Consider the following 16236-nt stretch of genomic DNA (forward strand, 5'->3'; position numbering starts at 1 on the left):
TAGGTTCACACAAAGTTTTGTGTGTGGAAATAGGGCAGGGTAAAATTGAAAAGATAAGTACCCAGTGCTGTAAACTGCCCCAGCAGGACTAAAATTGCAAAGCCAGATTCTGCTCTCATTTATACTGGTATAAACCTGGAGTCACTCCACTAAGGTCAATGAAGTTATTTTAGATTCACACACCTAACTGAGATAAGAAACTGTCCTTTTCCAAGAGTCCATACCGTATCCCTGAGAGATAGATACAGATTGTTGGTTCAGTGCCCACTGTAACCTGAGAACACAAAACACATATAGAAGCATTTTATTCTTAACACATTTAAGGCTAGATTGTGTTTATACAGTCGTGGAGTTGTGCTGCCCCAGAAACACCCTGGAATGCTGCAATGGAAAGGATGCAAACGCTGAAAGGGAATAATTGAGTTCAAACTAAAATTTGTTTTCATTTAGCTTTGACAATAGTTTTATGAAAACATTTCTGATCAGGGTTTGTTTGGTTTTTTTAAACAAAAATCTCCATTTTAGTGCTGAAAAAGTTCTCTCTTTCTATTCATATACACACACACATATAATTGTAGTAGTGTGGCTGGAACAATGACAACCCCTTGGAGTGACCTTCCAGGCACCACAACCTGACCATAGGTCTCCTGGGGGTGGCAGGGGAGGGAGGGGAAAAGGACTATCTCTGGAGTCCACTAAGGCAGGTTCTGGTCCACCAGCTAGTTGTCCCGTCAGTCTTATCCATGTCTGAGGGTGGGGATATGGGGAGGGAGGGGGCTCAACCCCAAAATGTACAGTAATAAAAAGCAAATGTAACTCAATATTGGGCCAGGCCCCCGGCTTCCAGTGCACCCCTACCCTTTCCTTCCAGCTTGGTTCCCAAACAGCTGTTCCTCCCCAGTGGCTGCTCTGGCTAGCAGGACTATCTTTGCAAGTCTGCAAGAAAAGCTCGCTTCAGGCAGAGCTCCATCCTCCTTCCTGCACAGTCAGCCCTGAACTGAACCAGGTTCTCTCCTTTTATTCCCCCTCCAGGCTCGGCATTGGCCACAGGTAGAGCGGAGTGGGGCTAGTTGGGCTCATAGGCTCTCCTTAACCCCTTGTCTGCTGATCTAGGGCCTCTCTGCCCCCATCATGCTATTATTATTTTTACTGATTTTTAGTTTCTCATCATTGTGAACAGTGACTAAAATATTAATTAATAACTGAGCTAATTAATTCTTGGCAGCTGGTTTGTCCTGCTCTCATTGTAGCTCATTTTATGACTCGATGTATGTTAGGGTATGTCTATACTGTGGAGACTGTATCAGCCTACTCCTGTACTGTAGATACAGCCTACGTGGACGGAAGGAGTTTTTCAGTCAGTGTAGGGCCACCTCCCTGAGCAACAGTAGCCATGTGGATGGAAGCATCAACATAGTTACATCTACCAGGGGTCAGCCTAGCTACAGCCATCAGCCACCCAAGAACAACCCCACCCAATCTTTTGGGTCTGGACTGGGGTGGCTAGCCCAAGACACTGTAACATTCACATTGATTAGCATGTTCAGTACCAGGTTTACAATGGTGCCCATGGCACTGGGCCCACACTCAGAAGGTTCCCCACCCCACCGTACTCTGCCCTTGAGGCCCTGATCACATCTCACTCCTCTGCCCCCTACCCTCTATGTGAGTGGCAGGTGGGGCCTCAGGGGCAGAGAGGAGTGAGCAGGACCTCAGGGGCAGAGTGCAGGGGCAGGGCCACAGTCTGGGTGCCAGGGCCCACAAAAAGTTAATTCAGCCCTGAGCATGCTAGCTTGAGCAGAGCTAGCATGTGTCTATCAACCTGGGCTGCGAGACATGTCCCCAGCTGCAGTGTAGACATATCCTTAGAAGTCTGCTATCCATGATGAGAATAGATTCATAGATACTAAGGTCAGAAGGGACCATTATGATCATCTAGTCTGACCTCCTGCACAACGCAGGCCACAGAATCTCACCCACCCACTCCTGCGAAAAACCTCACCTATGTCTGAGCTATTGAAGACCTCAAATCGTGTTTTAAAGACTTCAAGGAGCAGAGAATCCTCCAGCAAGTGACCCGTGCCCCAGTGTGTGGTGATACATTCTATCAGCTCTTCTCTAGTGGTCCAGGGGTTTCTGCACAAGCTAAGCACTTATATTAAAAACAAGATAGAGAAAATTTCCAGCCCTTTTGGTTAAAAAAATTCTAAATGTAATCCAATACTGCAGAAACAACATCGCTCCCCACATGAATGGAAGTCTCTGGACACAGCAGAACTGCTATGACTTCTCTACATGGAGGAGTGGAAGGGTAGACTGCAAACGGTAACTTTGTATGGACAAAGGGCTTAAGTGGCCACCATATAGCTCCACAGGCCTTACCTTCACCAGCAGGGAATGCACAAGAGACCCAACTGCTCCTACAGCTCATTAACAATGGTAGCAGTCATGGCTACAAAGCTATTCCAAACTGTCCTTCTTGGTTGCCACTTTTGGTTGGACGTATTCCTGGAGATTTCATCACATGACATAATCTTTATAATTAAAGATTAATCTTTCATTCCTTGAGACTGCAGGTCAATCCTGGAGGATTGGCAACCATATTGTCGTGGTAGACTTCTCTCTCAGCCCTTGTCCTCAGGCTGTGTGTGAAGGGAGGAAGGCAGCACTTCATTCCAAACCAGGTGCTACCTGTACCAGTCATCTCAATGGGGTTTTAGCTGTGAAGATTGTAATACTTAACTAGTTCACTGTGCCACATGTTTTAGTAGAAACATCCAGAAACTCGTGGACTGTGGATGGATCTAGAGCAGAGCGCTGCTACTTTCTTACCCGTCCCGCAATCTCACCACTGGTTAGGAGCCCAACTTTTCATTCACCCCCTTCTGGCCAAATAGGTCTTCATTCTCTGTTTTCAGCCTTTTGGGGGGCTGAGAAGGGTGTGTGTGGGCAAAGCGTATAAAGTGAATCTTTCCTGCCCACATTTTGCTCTTCACATTGATTTCATCCATCATCAGCTATGAGTGACTCAAAGAGCTCATTGGGTCTGTATTTGAATGGGTTCATATTGGCCTACAACAGGAAACTGAATAACTTGAGGCTTTTCTGTTGGCTGATTACTCCCTCCCTTCCTGGACTTCTCCAGACCATTTGAGAGTTGGAGGATGGATTGTCCAGTATCCTGTTTTATGACTTGAGGAAATGTGCTTCTCTGTTTAGGATAAAGTATCTAACAGGTTTGGCCTCCTGTTTTATCCATTCACGAACTGGATAGCTGCCTTGTATATGGGAGCTGTGATAGAACATACCCCTGTATTCACATCCGACACACTACTGTAATAATCATTGTAAAAAGTATGCCTTGTATCATTTGAAAACTCATAATTTGCTGATTGGTACCATCCTGATAAAATATGTGTGGCAACATTGTATGTAAAATTATAAGATTCCACTGTATGGCAGTGTTACCATATGTTCCAAACAGTCTCAAACCAAGGAATGTGTGCTTTGCTTAATTTGCATCAAGCAGGAAGGGAACCAAAGGAAGCTCAAACAGGTGAAGAAAAGCAGCAGGGAACATCCTTCCCTAGAGACTTTTTGTCTCCTGGTACCCAGCTGGAAATGTTTTTCAAAATGGGGACTGAAATTATAAAATGGAGGGACAAACACCTCAAGGCCTTCCCACCCCATCCCCCTGTCCATTGATTCACTGCACCTGAAGGGATAAAATAAGTAGCTGTTGGACTAGGGAAGGGGTCCCACTCTAAGAAGTTCAGTCAGTACGATTGCTGAGAGCATGTGGTGAGAAAACCTTGCTTTGAATTTAACACAGTTTAAGTTAGACACTGGTTGCATTTTATCTTTAGTTTTCTTGTAACCATTTCTGACTTTTATGCCTTAGTACGTGTGCTCACTTAAAATCTCTATGTAGTTAATAAACTTGTTTTATCTAATCCAGTGTGTTTAAATTGAAGTGCTTGGGAAACTCCATTTGGGGTGGCAAGATGTGTGCATGTTATTTCTATTATAAAAACAACAGACTTTTATATAAACGTGTATTGTCCAGGAGAGGGCTGGGACATACATTTCTGGGGGGGGGAAATCTAAGATTGGGAGTGTGTTGGGGTCACCCTGCAGTATTAGCAAGGCTGGTGAGAGCCAGAGTGTAACCAGGCTGGCAGGTTGCAGTTACACACAAACACTCAGGGTGTGGTTTGCATGCTGGAAGGCTGTTTGTGAGCGGCCCACGTGGGAACTCCTTCAGCAAGGCATTGTAAGGCACCCAAGATTGTAGCGCAAGGGTAGCACAGCTGCTCATTAGTTTAGATCGTACCTTGGTATGTCCCTTCCTTTAAGCTAAATACAACAGAAAAACAAAGCATTGTGTGTATCTCAGTTCATTATTAAAGCATAATCAATCATGAAGACAAACACAAGAGAAAATCCTATTTGTTTTAGTCCCAAACAGAGGAGCAGATGACAAGGCATGAGCAAAAATATATAGATGATGGAGCAGGATTTCCCCTAGGAAAGGACACGTATCCCATGCCTACAGCCCTACCAAATTCATGGTCCGTTCTGGCCAATTTCACAGTCATAAGATTTTGAAAAATCATAAATTTCATGATTTCAGCTATTTAAATTAGAAATTTCATGCTGTAGTAATGTTAGGGGTCCTGACCCAAACAGGAATTGTGGGGTGGTCACATGGTTATTGTAGGGGGGGTTGCAGTACTGCTCTTCTGCGCTGCTGCTGGCGGGGGCACTGCCTTCAGAGCTGGGCAGCCAGAGAGCAGCAGCTGCTGGCTGAGATCCCAGCTCTGAAGCCAGAGCTGCTGCCAGCAGCAGGGCAGAAGTAAGGATGGTATTGCCACCCTTACTTCTCCGTTGCTGCCTGCAGAGCTGGGCCCTCCCTCAGCAGCTGCTACTCTCCGGCCACCCCACTCTGAAGGGGAAGCAGGTGCTAATTGGGGAGGACTTGTAGATGGGAAGCAAGAGACAGGGGAGAAGAGAAGCTTCCCATCAACCCACTGCCAAAACCCTTCTGCACATGGATATAACCATGTATTGACATTTTTCCAGTTTTTTTGCTTTAAGAATCTGACCATCCTGTTCGTAGTATGTTAGGGAGCGTGCCACGGGCCCCTGTGCTGCCTGTAGCTAGGTGTGGTGCTGCAGGCGCTCCCTGCCTCCATTTCCCCTAATATGCCATCAATAAGTTCAATGAGGCTTTACATAGGGAACAGAACTCTTTCTGAGGGGTCTAGTTTATTAATCAGTGCCCCAGCGAGACTACAAGCACACCTTCACCTAGTGTCTTAGCTGGGAGTCCGTCAGTTTATCTGTTCCCACCTGAGTCCACCTCTCCCCTCTATCTGGGTTCTTTATCAGCAGAGTTTTCTTGACTCTGCACTCTTCTCTGGAGTCAGGCCTCTTCCTACTACCTCGGTAGAATCCTTCCCTGGAGCAAGAGTTGGCAGAGATCCGTCAATTGAATCCCTTCTCCGGGACAGCATGTAGTTCCTGATGGGCTATGCGTCCCACCACTTTTTGGGAGATCCTTTTTCTGGGACTAGGCTTTCTTGGAGGGCTGCCAGCTGTAACTTTGCCCTCAGAAATCTCTCCTCTCTAGAAGCACATCTAGGGTCGTTGCTTACATAAGCCTTCCTGATCAGCTGTCCTGGGAGTTCCCTGTCTCCAGGAGCACATCTCCTAGCTTCCCTGCTGTTATGGGCTCTCCCTATCAGCTTTCTTAGGAGCACCTCTCCTCAAAAGCTCCCTGTTTCTAGAAACTCCCATCCCAGTACTGGTACCCCTTTATCAGCCTCATTAGCTGCCTGCCTGCCAGCCAGCCAACCACATGTGTCTGGATTGGCTCATTTTCCCTTACAGGAGCCTGTCACAGGTAGGCTGGGCCCTGACTCCCCTTAAAGGGGTCAACCACCCTGCGACACAGCCTGATCCTCTGTATCTTGTGGAAGCAAAATAAAGTATTTGTGAACATCTAGGGTATGCAAGAAATGCAGGAGTGAACCCTATACAGGTGGAGAATACCCTTTTTGGAAGAAAGGGTGATTTTAGTCCTATTATGCAGTAAATCTATCCCAGCAATGATTTCACAGATCAGTTTTGGAGATCCTGAAGTTCCATAGATCCTTGTTAGCCACCAGGGTCTATAAAGATTTATATTTACTAGCCCTTTGAACGAGTCTTAGAAATAAAGTGGACACACACTACATATTTTTCAAAGATACTAAAAATGTACATCTAGTGTTTTTGTTTAAATATATAATTAAAATGACCCTTTAAAGGCTAAACTATTTATATGGCCCAATTAAAGTTTCCTGAAATTCTTCTACAAATGTGTCTTTCTGTAGATTTTGAGGAATGCTTACATGCAGTTCATGTCATAGATGCTATTCATACACAATGTTTTATTTAAAATGTAAAAATTTCTGAATCTAAAATGGAGGAAAAGTTATTGTCTCAAAGAAAATCCAAAGGGGAAAAATTAACCCTTTGAAAAGGTGTCTAATTCGTATATATGCTCCTTAAAATGATTTGCATACAAAAACAGGGAAAGTGGAACCAGATAATTAGTATGAAAAGTAAAAATTCATATATACTGTTTTAAATACAGTCTAAAGGGAGCTGAAGTTGTATACATCACAATAAGTAAATGCTATACTTGCAGATTAGACAATTTTCTTCTCAAGGGATGGATTTCTGATAGTTTCATGTAGGGTCTTGATAGAATGTCTTTCATCTTTTCTTGGTAAACTCTCTCTGCTACCAGTCCTGATTCATATTCTCGCTGCTTCTCTTCTTCCTCAGCAGTATGGGCCTGCTGCTGATAGGTAATCTGAGCCTGCAGCTGCTCCCGATATTCCTTTGCCTCCTGCATTCGTCTGCAAATGACATGGCGAATGTCTCATTTAGGCTATGTCTACACTGCCACTTTCAGCACTAAAACTTTAGTCATTCAGGGGTGTGAAAAAACACCCCCCTCAGTGACAAAAATTTGAGCACTGAAAAGTGCCCGTAACGTGGGCAGTGTAGACATACTCTTAGAAGATAAAGATAGAAAATGAACAGCTCAGATTTCTTGAGGTATCATTGATCAATCTTATGTGAAATACTGCTTAAAACTCCTACTTGTTATCATTAACTATTATTCTAATGAACAACCATTACATTTTAATAAACTGTAAACTCTTTGGGGGCACAAACTGTCTTTACTGTGGCTTATAAATCACAGCATACAATGTCAGTGCTTAACAATGATCAATGAACAAACAATCATTAATCAAATAACAAGTTTTATGCTTTCCCCCCCACAAAAATCTGTGTAACTCTTTGTCTGTTACTGTGGTGAGGAGATGACAGAGGATTATGTGGAATATACTTAAATGTTAGGTCTAGGTTTTTATCTGGCTATGGTTCACGCCTGTAGCACCCTAATATCCAATTTTCCCTCTCTTGTTTTTAAGATAACTCCATTATTGTACTTTCATCTAAGAAGGCAGGCCAGAGATTCCTGCCATGGTCTTATGCTAACATTACTCTGAGAAATGGTTTGCGAGAAGAAATTGTGTTCTACGCCAAGACCTGCACTTTACCTTTGCTATCCTCGGGAGTGCTGTTTGAACAGCCCACCTACCTACCTCAAGTATTTCTAAAGCACCCATCACCACGGTACTTAAGTGTCAAGAGTTTCCTCAAAACCAGTGCTTTAATGAGATGCTGTGAGAGCCATGTGGCAAGACTTTGCTTTCTGACACTGACAACAAAACGCAGCACATCTATTTTAAGTGATATGGCCAGCACCTCTTCCTCCACAGTGTGCGACTGCCACCAAAGCCAAGAGATGGTCTGAGAACTTTTCTGTTAACCGTAAAGTTGTTGCCAAAACACCATGAAATGAAAGAGATACTGGCTCTGGAAGGGGCTACTCAATTACTTTCTCCAAATAAGCATCAGAGTGGGCAATAGTATGGAAATGGAATCATGTGGATAAAACATTATGGATAGTAAAAACATGAAACTGTAAAGGAAGGCCTGTGTACATGACATCTAGAACTGGCGTATTTCAGATAGTGCTAAGTACTAGTATTCTTTCCTCAGGCAATGATAAGCTAGTGAGAATTTGTTCTGATGGTGTGGTCTTGTGTTTCAATGCCTGAATGCACAGTCAGCTGATATTCTTCAAGGGTGGACAGAGATTTGCAATAAGCCAGAACATTCCAACTCTTATGCTTAAATAGCTAAATTAATCTCTCTAAAAACTCAGCTAATGTTACAAACCTTAATAACTTTTATTAATAGAATTTAAGGAATACACCCCTTAAATCACAGTGTATGGGTATGTACTTACTAAAAACAACCAGTAAGCTCAAGACAATTACACTTGGTGGAATACAACTGTGTATGAACAATCAGGTTTGGGTGGTTGCGTAATACCAATTTCAGTATAACATAGGTACTACTGAATAGTCAATAGCAAATTGGCTACACAGCATAGCACCTGCAGAGAAAATTTGCACAGAATAAAGCCCATTGCTATTACACTACTACTACTACACTAGAATTATTCAATTCTGAAGAGTTTAAGACCCAACTTTATTACAAAATGTACTGACAGCATAAGGAAAAATACCTTAAATATTTTTCTTCTTCTATAGAATTGAGTTCTTTAATGGCTTCAACTAATAGTTCCTTGTCCTGAGCAAGTTCTTCCTGGTGCTTTGCATTTCTCTCCACTGCAAAAGGAAAAATAAATGCATTGCTAACCTTGGAAGGATGTAAACTTAAATCCAAATAGCTTATTCTTAATGGCAGGCTTGAACCTTGCTGCTTCTGGAAAGGCACAAAAGCAACAGGAGAGATGATGTCGGTATTTTTCCACCCACATTAGTCACTTAGAAGAGAGGATTTCACGTATACAATTTCAGAATGTTCTGAAATAAGGGCTTACTCCTATAATCTTTATTTGATTAGTCTTTGTTCCACTCATGTCAACGGGATAACTCGCATGAGTAAAGACTGTTTGTATGAGTAAGGCTGTAGCATTGGCCCTAATGCAATAGCACTGTTTTATCTGTTGTAATAATGTCTATGCATTGTGTGTCCCCGATTCCTTTGTGTGCCCCCCTCAATGCTGCATACCAGGGTCCCCCATTTGTCCCCCACATGCACTTGGGGCCAAATTCTGCTTTCAGGGAAAGCATGTGACACCACAATTGACTCTGACAGGACTTGCATTCACTTTACCATTGGCAATACTTGACTACAGACTAATTGTGCTGAAATTTCTTACACTTCTCTTCAATCTGCAGTCGTCTCGTATCCAGGACATCTTTCATTAGCCGTTTCCTAGCTTCCTTTTCCAATCTCATTTGCTCAGCCTTCTTAGCCCAAGACTTCTCCATCTCTTCCTCCAGCAGCTTGTCCATTTCTTTCTCTCGACGCTTCTCCTCTTCCAATTGTTGAGCCAGATATTCCCGATACATTTGCTGCTCCTTCAACAGCTCTTGCTACGAAATGTGGACGGGATATAGACTTTCAATAAACTAGTTCAAAAAGGCATTTCAAAAGTCATTTTATTCATGGAAAGCAGTGTCTGGTGGCGGACTGGGAAAAAGACTGGGAGCACGTCTATGCTGCATCCGAGAGCAAGACTCCCAGCCTGGGTCCACAGACTTCCGCAAGTGCACTAACACCAGCTGTGTAGACATTGTAGCTCAGGCTGGAGCTTGGCCTCTCAAGCCACCCCACATACTTCAGACCCCAAGCTCCCAGCCAAAGCTGCACCATCTATACAGCTGTTTTTAGCGCACTAGCATGAGCTCCACTAGTACAAGTCAGTTGACCAGGGCTGGGAGGCTTGCACAAACATGCTCAGATGTAGCACAGACATGTCCAGATGCAGCATAGACATGCCCTTGGCTTCTTTTCCAAACTCTGCCACATCTCGCTGTCACATAATCACTTTGTGCTCCAGTTTTACACTGGTCATTCCATTGAGTTCAAAAAGAGTTATACTGGATTTACACTGATGTGAGAAGCGACTCACGCCCTATGACTGAAAAGTATTATTATCAGATCGTGGTGCACTTCATAGCATCTGTAGGACAAGCTCATTGTACACAACAGGGGCTCCTAGCATCCCTCCACAGCCTGCATAAACTCCTTGTGCTACCCTCCCTCTATTTCAGGGACCCCTGCAATCCCCCACCCCTCCATCATGCCAGGGGTTCTGTGTGCTCCACACTCCTTCCTCCCCCCATACCAATGTCCCTCATTCCTCCCGCATGCTAAGGGCTCTGTTTGCTGCCCCTTTGCCTGGTGGCAGGGGCCCTGTGTCCCTCCCAGGTTTCCTTTTCCCCCCATATCATTGCCCCCCCCACATTGGCAGCGGCTGTGTATTCCCCCTCTGAAGCTGATGGGTCTGCTGATCAGATGCAGTGGGCTGTGTGTGTCTCTGGCAAGGTTTTGGTCTTTCAACAGCGCCTCTTCGGGAGGTGACGGAATTGTGTGCTCACTCTGTGTCCAGTCACTCAAGTGGGGTGCTCAGTAGCACTCTGAAGGGTATGGCTCAAAGTCCACTGGTTCCCTAGCACAAGGAACAGGATACAGGGCTCTTCACCTCAGGGAACTTAGGCCTTCTCTTAGGCAAGAGTGTAGGCTCTGCTCTTTTCCAGGCCTCTCCCTGGGAGGTGGGAAGCTCAGCACTCTGCTGTCATCCCAGAGCTGCCCAGGAGGTAGTGAACTTCCCCAGTGTCAAACCCCTCCTCCATTCCTGACATGACTTGTAGGTGTGGCAGGGCAGGCCACTCCAGCCGAGAGCAACTCCTTAACTCCTTCCTGTGTGATCCAGGGTTCGTACACCCTGTCACAATCCCTATTCCGCCCTGCCAGTTTTCCCATTCATGCCAAAATTAATAGGATTCTGCCCCTTGACACCTACAACACTCCCTGAAATTTTGGAATTGGTTGGATTCAGTGTTCATTGCATTTTTTTCATTGCAAGTTATTGCATTACAAACAAACAGACAGAGAAATGCCATCAAGTTGAATGCAGGAACTCACAAACTTGGCCAATTACTGTAAAAATAAATTAAACCTGAATTTGAAACAAAACTCAGTTCAGATTATGAAATATTTCCAGCATTATTGCACCTTATCAAGACTGAAAACCTTTCTTTAGCATTGGAAGCATCATTAGGCTAAAATTAACATTTTTGATGAAATCAAGAAAAAGGTTTCTTAAAGCATAATGTAATATTTTGAATTAATGAATCTAGACAGTAAATTTGAACAAAGAAGAATAATTTGAGCCGGCATGATCCAACTTAGTTCATCTATAGCACTTTCTTCTGTAGATCGCAAAGCTCTTTACATTTTTTTGTAATCATGATCCTCATTTTGCAGCTGGGGAAACTGTGGCATTAAGAAATGAAGTAACTTGCCCCAAGTCACACAGCAGCTTTGTGGCAAAGCCAGGAATAGAACCCAGACCAGTGACTTTTAGTACAACCACCTTCTTTAAGTTGCTGGCAAGAATACTGTGGGAGTACCTGAAAGGTGGTTCCAAAGAGGATGGATCTAGACAGTTCTCAGTGGTACGAGATGACAGAACGAGGAGTAATGGTCTCAAGTTGCAGTGGGGGAGGTTTAGGTTGGATATTAGGAAAAAACTTTTTCACTAGGAGGGTGGTGAAATCTCCCCTTCCTTAAAGGTTTTTAAGGTCAGGCTTGACAAAGCCCTGGCTGGGATGATTTAGTTGGGGATTGGTCCTGCTTTGAGCAGGGGGTTGGACTAGATGACCTCCTGAGGTCCCTTCCAACCCTGATACTCTATGATTCTATGAACCTATCTTCTAAAGACACTCTAGCCCTGTTTTCAAAGTAAACTGCAGTGCTTTTAAATATGAAAAAAACTCCTTACAACCTTATGGTAAATCATTAACAGAATACGCAGACTTATTCACACAAATACATACATTTTCTAACTGCATCATTCAAAATTATTTTTTCTTTCAATTACGTGCCAGAATCTGAGTTTAGGACTCTGACTTTTTCCTATAACAGCCAATAACTTCACCAGTCTTGTCTGAGCCAGAAGTTTTGCAAAAACATCCCACTGTTAATAACACCAGTTCAGCTCCACCACTGCTAGCCATGCTGGGTACCACCAGTGTTTTAAGCACCAAATCATCTAACTTTGCTTTGAACTGGTCTAACTGACATGGTGCTTTAAATGCCAGTGGCAGACCTGTACCTTTTCTATACCAGGGTTCCCACTGTTGCCTAACCCCAGTGGAACTGAACGAATGCTATGAATGTAGGAAATATTTGCAACATTTCCCTAACATGCACTAGCTTATAAACACCTAAAGCAGAGTAAAGAGTACAGTTCCTTGCTTGGCTTTAAAGATAACCTGCAAAAGATTTTTTTGTTTCCAGGCAGTGGTGAATCGACTTGTTTTTACTTTAAGAAATAGCAGGTTTCTTGAACTCAGATGTTTTCAGGAAACAGAGATGTTTATTACAAGCTTTAGCACCTTAACTGAAGGAGACAGGTGTTGAACTTTAACAGAAACATCCTTTTAATACCAGGAAAGGAAACTGGAGATAAATAGTTGTTAAAAAAATAGTTGCGAACAGCCTGATTAAGAACAAGACTTGAATTTCTAAAGTAAAAAGCAAGCAGGATTCCCTTCCCTTTTTCCCTTCAGGCTATCATAAAAAAGTAAAAGCCCAAAAGCACAATGCAAGACTGAACCTTAAGTGCTAGTGAACTTGTAGAGAGACAGAGACGTCTGAATTCAAGTCAGCTTGTGCCATTTAAAACATTTCAATTGTAAACTTAAACTACATATATGTCTCGCTAATAATTAAAGATTTTAAACCATTTTGTTAGTATTGTAATACATTTCATTTCAGCTAAAATAAGATTTATTTTTCTCTGCAGTTACAAACATCCAGTCAACAACATCCATGAAATTGCAGAAAGCTTAGCATTAGGCTTTCTAACCTCTATTCCCAGCCAGGTTGTGTAAAACCCCAAAAGAGCCACTGACTTGAACACAGTAGAAGCAGCATGTGGGTCAGACCAGATTAGATTCCATGATCGTCTGGGATTCCGGTCCTTTGGCCCAGACCTCTAATCTGGTCAAGTACAAACCTAGCTAATGGTATTCATCTTTAAATGTTTCCCTCTTCCTTTAAGATGACAACAGGCTCCTTTAGAAAAGTAGAGTACAGGCAAGAAAAGATGAAATACGCAGTCAAAGACCTTAATAAAATATAAAAAGATTTCCAACAAAAAAAAATCAACTTATAAACAGAATTGGGCTTGATTCCGATCTCACACCTATGTAACTCCACTGCGGTCAATGGAAATAGTCCAGATCAGGAGATCAGACATTGTCGCACAATTTGAAAAAGATCAAATACCCTTTTCCCTTACTTTTCTTTGCTTTATTCCCTCTGTGTCTTCCTGGGATTGATGGAAAAGTCGTTCTAGGATCTTCATGTCTAGAGCAAGTTCCTCTTGTTTTTCCCGATTAAGACGCTTCATCTTTGCCCGAGCTGAGTTAATCAACACGTTCCTTTGTTCCTTCTGTTTCTGTAATTTCTCCATCTGAATTCGCTCATTTTCTAGTTTAAACAGCTTCCTTTCCTCTTCCTGCAACAATAAAAGAAGAGTAGCCAACTTGCAAGATCACTGTATAACTTCAACAACAACAACAAAAAGATAGCTGGGATTAGTTTAATTGGAACATATAAGTGGGAAGATAAATATTGAAGATTTTGCTCACTGACGCTAGGGGATTTCAAAATTTACTATTGTCATCTAATACAGTTGTTAAAGCGTGAACATTTTAGCATATTCATTAGAATTCAGGATTTTCTAATTATCATGTATGTTTCATTGCCAAGTTACTGGAGAGACTGGCGCTCCCTCTAAACAGTTACGATGCACAATGATTCATATATTGTTGCAAATCAAGAGTAGCAGCAATTCATTATTTGTATATGAACACTTTCAAATTTTCACACAAAAGAATCTGTGTACAATAAATATTAACCATACCCATGTCTAATAATGGAGCCAACCTCTGCTTCCTGTTACACCACTATAAATTCAGAATAGCTCCACTGGAGACAGGAGTAACCCCAGTGGAATTGCACAGCATGTGTCATGGCATATCTACATACCCATTTGCACACATAGTTACCAATTTTGCATGAGTAAATGCCAGTTTTGCATGTACATTCTCTATCCATGGCTAAACCACTTGAGATAATCTATTTTATATTTGAGAGAGTCAAAGTGTAGACAGTAAAGTTCTGGGATTTAAGGAAAGAAATAATTAAATGTGTAGGATTGAAACCCTACAAATGTATGTTCAGGATTATTTAACCTAACCCATTTCTGAGAAACCAAAGAAAGTCATACTCTTAGTGACAATTCCTGTACTTACCACATATGAAAGAGTTTACAAACCTAGCTGCATCCAAAAACAGCATAACACAATTTGCATCCGCAATTAACATGCTTTGGAACCACGCTATAGTTCTGTTCAAATCAATGCTAAAACTATTTTGGTGGTAAGCTATAGCATGGTTTTAAGTAAAAAAAAAAAAAAAAAAAAAGTAATTTCCTAATGTGAATAAAGACTCCAAAGTGTGTCCACAGAACTGTTACAACTGGTCCTCCCAATTTTCCCCATGTAGAATTATAGAATCATAGAACCGGAAGGGACCTCGAGAGGTCATCTAGTCCAGTCCCCTGCACTCATGGCAGGACTAAGTATTATCTAGACCATCCCTGACAGGTGTTTGTCTAACCTGCTCTTAAAAATCTCCAATGATTGAGATGCCACAACCTCCCTAGGCAATTTATTCCAGTGCTTAACCACCTGACAGGAAGTTTTTCCTAATGTCCAACCTATACCTCCCTTGCTGCAATTTAAGCCCATTGCTTTTTGTCCTATCCTCAGAGGTTAAGAAAAACAATTTTGCGGGGAGCTGATAGTGGGGCTGCCAGTCCACCCTGGTTCCAAGCCCCCCACCAGCTAGCTCCAAGGGGCTGCCCATTCTGCAAGCAGTGGACAAAGCAGGCAGCTGCCAAGCAATGTTTGATTAAGGGAGCATTGCGCAACTGTAAACAAGTATGTTCCCTAATTGATCAGCAACGTAACAATGAAACAACGTTAACCGGGATGACTTTAAGTGAGGAGTTACTGTACAGGATGTCAGAGAAATCATCTGAAAATAAATGACAACAATGGAATAAAGATCAAGGGTGGGACAGGATGAGGAGTGAATTAGGAAATACATCTCTAGTAACAACTGTAAAATTTGCCAGCATATGATGGAGATGCTAATGCCAGAATTATTCACCCCATTTAGTCCAAGCTTCCTTAACACCAGCAAGCAAATTATCTGTTTAGGCATTTATCCCAAACTCATCACAGTAGCCAGAGTCCAAAACATAAATGTTTGTTACCCTTCTGCAACATCAGCCAAAGCCATATCAATCATCCCACTGACTGATATCCCATCTGCCAACACCAAGTGTGCTAATGTACAACACTCTTCGTTTAGGGGTACCCTCCTCAAAACAGATGCAGGATGCAGACAGATTAGTTTGCCAGCTACACTCTCTCAGGGCTCCAAAGGGTAGATTGAGAGTCTAGTATTTGATACACAGCATACACCACACTCTTCTGCCAAAACAGGCCCATGAGATAGAACAGAGCTGTACAATAGTAACAATGCTGGAGCAGCTACTACCCAGGGTATTTAACCTCCCTGCTATCAACTGACTTCTCCAACTATAAGCAGTCTGATGCCTATGAATGGCAAAACACTGAACAGTAGCAGCTGTGACAAAGGACTGATCTGCATCCGTGCTGGATAATGTCTGCAGTGCACTGCATCCACTGTACGACAGTGTGGCATCATCATGTGATGGCAGCACAAAACTCCCAGACTGTTTATCCTCTGGAGGATATGGACATAGTTTTAGCAGGGTTGAATGTAGACATTCCAGAAGGGCTGAAGCCGGTTTCTGCAAAACACAACTCTACACCATGCATGTAAATCATGTTAAAGAGAACAGCACTTAGCAACCATTTTCTAAGAGCTACAGCTAGCACAGGTTGGTGCAGTAAGATGGACAAGGTCCAAGACCGCAAAGATAGCATGATTTTTCTCCCTAAATAA

At 42.7% G+C, this 16236-nt stretch overlaps 1 protein-coding gene across 2 annotated transcripts in view; it reads right to left on the reverse strand.

Annotated features, from left to right (window-relative positions):
• Positions 1 to 4381: 4381 nt before the first annotated feature.
• The window catches only part of CFAP53 (cilia and flagella associated protein 53), a 35377-nt gene continuing 23522 nt past the window's right edge, over positions 4382 to 16236 (reverse strand). For both annotated transcript variants that reach the window (XM_084628999.1, XM_084629000.1), the window contains exons 5-8: positions 13472 to 13690; positions 9317 to 9533; positions 8657 to 8759; positions 4382 to 6908 (exon numbers count right to left, since the gene is read on the reverse strand). In XM_084628999.1, the coding sequence (XP_084485125.1) occupies positions 6683 to 6908; positions 8657 to 8759; positions 9317 to 9533; positions 13472 to 13690 (765 nt within the window). In that variant the 3' untranslated portion in view covers positions 4382 to 6682. The remainder of the gene's footprint in view (positions 6909 to 8656; positions 8760 to 9316; positions 9534 to 13471; positions 13691 to 16236) is intronic.

The sequence above is a fragment of the Lepidochelys olivacea genome (assembly GCF_965140295.1).
Source record: "Lepidochelys olivacea isolate rLepOli2 genome assembly, chromosome: 5".
Classification (NCBI taxonomy): Eukaryota; Metazoa; Chordata; order Testudines; family Cheloniidae; genus Lepidochelys; species Lepidochelys olivacea.